The following is a 2865-nucleotide window of genomic DNA, read 5'->3' on the forward strand; positions in this document are numbered from 1 at the left end:
GTTATCGAACCAAAAACGGCGGGCTGTCGAGTAAACGATCTGAACAAACATTAAAAGGCTAGAAATCATTTGATTGGTCAATAGTTTAAAGCCTTTTACTAATGTTGTGATCACTGGTTGGTTAATACTTATTTGATTAATGATAATAACAGAAGTTAATGACCATATCTAAAAATTAGGTAAAGTTTTGAATAACTATATTCATGTCATTAAGATTTAAGAATTAAAAATTACTAATTCAAAAATTATTCTCTTCTCTGAATCCGAATGATTGACTTCACCAAATTATGTCCTTGAAGATTATCCAACCAGAAGTTATCTGTACCTGATCCGTCCATGGTTCCAGTAAGAAAGCTTCTGGTACAATTCAGGTCATCAGCAAACCACCATCCCCCACCAAACCTTGACGCACAATTGTGAGTAGTGTGATCATTATCATATGTTGAAAACGGCTGACCTGATGCGTTAGCCAGAGAATCGCCACAGTGAGGGTCTTCATTGTCAAAGCGACTAGAGAATTCATAATCAATGCCATTTCCGAAATTGACATCCTTGTAAAGACTTTTACACTTACTTTCAAAACTATACAGGTTAACGTGAATGTTAATTTGCGAGGATGGGATAGCGATTACTTTCATCAGTTTTTCTAAGCCCAGCCATTTGTTTCGTAAATGAACACCAAACCCTTCTTCGTATTCTGTCCAACTGCGGTTGAAGTTTTCAAATGAACAGCTCTGGTCTCTCTGCAATATAGTTGTCCATCCACCATAGCCTAGGAAACACATCACGTCAAATGATTTTAGTGAGAGCGGTGGTTTGATTGTCGTGACAAGAATTTGTGTATAGTCCATTCCTCGATTAAGAACTCCGTCTGAACAATCTAAAAAAAATAGAAGTTGGTGCAAATAATGAATCTGGTCTTATATAGTATTGCCTTCTCATCTCTACACGATTTTACTGTAAACGTCTGATCATCCAAAGATTTTACTATACGCGCAATACATTAATTATATAAGATACAAAGTTCAAGATTCTACCCGATCAGTTATTACCGAGGCCTTAAAATCTTAAGATATTCATTTCATTGGCTTCCTTACATGCATAATTTTTAAATGACCCCATTCAAATGCCGTAAGCAATATATATATATATATATATTTACCTTTTATAATATTCTCACATTTTTCACCATAGTAACCAAGAGGACAGGTACAATTACCGTTGATGCATCCAATATCCTAAACAAAATCAACTCAAATTTATAATTTACTTTTTAAAATAACAGCGGACCGAGAAACGCCCTCCAGCAAATTTGTTTTATTGAGCTCATGCCCAGAGATTTTAGATTGAAATGTATTGTCATTAAGAACAAAAAGTAACGTCATTAAGAACAAAAAGTAACCAGAGTGAACACAAATGAATCACATACTACTGAACCACTATATCATACTACTGATATAGAGCACATCTTGCATTGAAACAAAAACTAAGTCTATATCCATGGGGGGGGGGGGAGTAACGTCCACTGGAGACAAACTAGGTCATTTCGAGACTAACGTATGGTTCAATTTTATTTCAATAATTCGCTTGCGCGTAGTAGTGGGGTGAAACAGAAGGACCCTGATAAAATCCACGATGTTGGACGTACAACCAGGGAATCGAAATTGAAACCACGCCAGTTGACTCAATGACACACCTTGCGATGCAGCGCACACGCGCTAACCATTCGGCCGTCCACCCCCATGTCCATGGAAACAAAATTGTATTAATTCGGAGAAATTGCAAATTACAGTAAAAGGCCTGACAACTGCATTAGAATAATGTGTGTGCATAGTTTCATAAAGAGACCTTGAACACTTTATGGGATATGCTACGGAATAAAAATTGTATACGAAAACCTAAGTCAAATTTGTTTCCATGGACACGCATACTATCAAACCTGACAAATTTCAACTAAGCGAAAGGCACAACTGCTATAATTCCCATAAAGATATCTTGAAAGGATTATTAGATCTACTTCGTAAGCAAAGTCGGTACGGGGCCCTTTTTCAATAACCCTACGTAACTTCGTTTACATAGTTTTAACCGAGTTCGCTCATGCACGCGAATGGACGCTAACAATGCTCTGAACATTATCAAATTTTTTTGTGAAAAAACAAAATCTCGTCTTAAGAGATAAGTTATACACAAAGCAGAATATATATCAACACAAATTCCGATTGTTAAATATGTCACCGATTAATAACTGAAACACTCACCTTTTTAAAACACGAACAATCTGAAGAATCGCCGGATTTCACACAAACTGACCCATCTATAAATAATTTACACGTGTGCGTATGTGAACAGTACAAATATAATCTACAGTCACCATCAGCATTACAATATTGTGCACATTCCCATATTCTGGGTACCTGGGTTATTGTGCTAATAGTTTGGGACAGTTCACAAGAATTATCCAAAATGGTAGTTTTGCTGTATGCGGCATATTGTAAGACATCCACCAGACCTACCTGTATGCCAACAATGTATACATATACATTAAGAATTAAAGATTTCATTGTACTTCCTATTTACTGTGCGTGGTTTATAAAGTTATTTCTTTAAGTCCTATGCATGAAATCGTTATATCCCCCAAGTCTTCCTTTAGCATAAACAACAAGTCTTTATATATCATACAGAATCGTATTGATTATGTCTTATATCTTTTAAGGCATGCGCGTGTTTTTCTAAAAAATTAATGGCTAATGGAAATGCAAATCTATAATCGTATCGACTTGCAAACTATTGATAATTCTAGACATTTTGTTTGATCTCAAATCGGTATAATAAACATAATGTATCGCAATAGTATGATAGACGGGG

At 35.7% G+C, this 2865-nt stretch overlaps 1 protein-coding gene across 1 annotated transcript; it reads right to left on the reverse strand.

Annotated features, from left to right (window-relative positions):
- Window positions 1-227: 227 nt before the first annotated feature.
- On the reverse strand, window positions 228-2576 carry LOC126821304 (fibrinogen C domain-containing protein 1-like). The gene is made up of 3 exons (XM_050549707.2): window positions 2259-2576; window positions 1163-1238; window positions 228-880 (listed from the first exon to the last, which is right to left on the reverse strand). The coding sequence occupies exons 1-3, from the start codon at window positions 2559-2561 to the stop codon at window positions 246-248; spliced, it is 1014 nt and encodes a 337-aa protein (XP_050405664.1). The 5' UTR covers window positions 2562-2576; the 3' UTR covers window positions 228-245.
- Window positions 2577-2865: the final 289 nt, after the last annotated feature.

Source organism: Patella vulgata, chromosome 5 (genome assembly GCF_932274485.2).
Source record: "Patella vulgata chromosome 5, xgPatVulg1.2, whole genome shotgun sequence".
NCBI lineage: Eukaryota > Metazoa > Mollusca > Gastropoda > Patellidae > Patella > Patella vulgata.

Bases quoted from the DNA above. Each gene is read 5' to 3' on its own strand.
- LOC126821304 (XM_050549707.2), bottom strand. From the start codon at position 2,561: ATGAAATCTTTAATTCTTAATGTATATGTATACATTGTTGGCATACAG. The intron at 1,239-2,258 runs GTGAGTGTTTCA...GATTTTGTTTAG, and splicing joins ATTGTTCGTGTTTTAAAAAG to GATATTGGATGCATCAACGG. The intron at 881-1,162 runs GTAAATATATAT...TATTTTTTTTAG, and splicing joins ATGTGAGAATATTATAAAAG to ATTGTTCAGACGGAGTTCTT.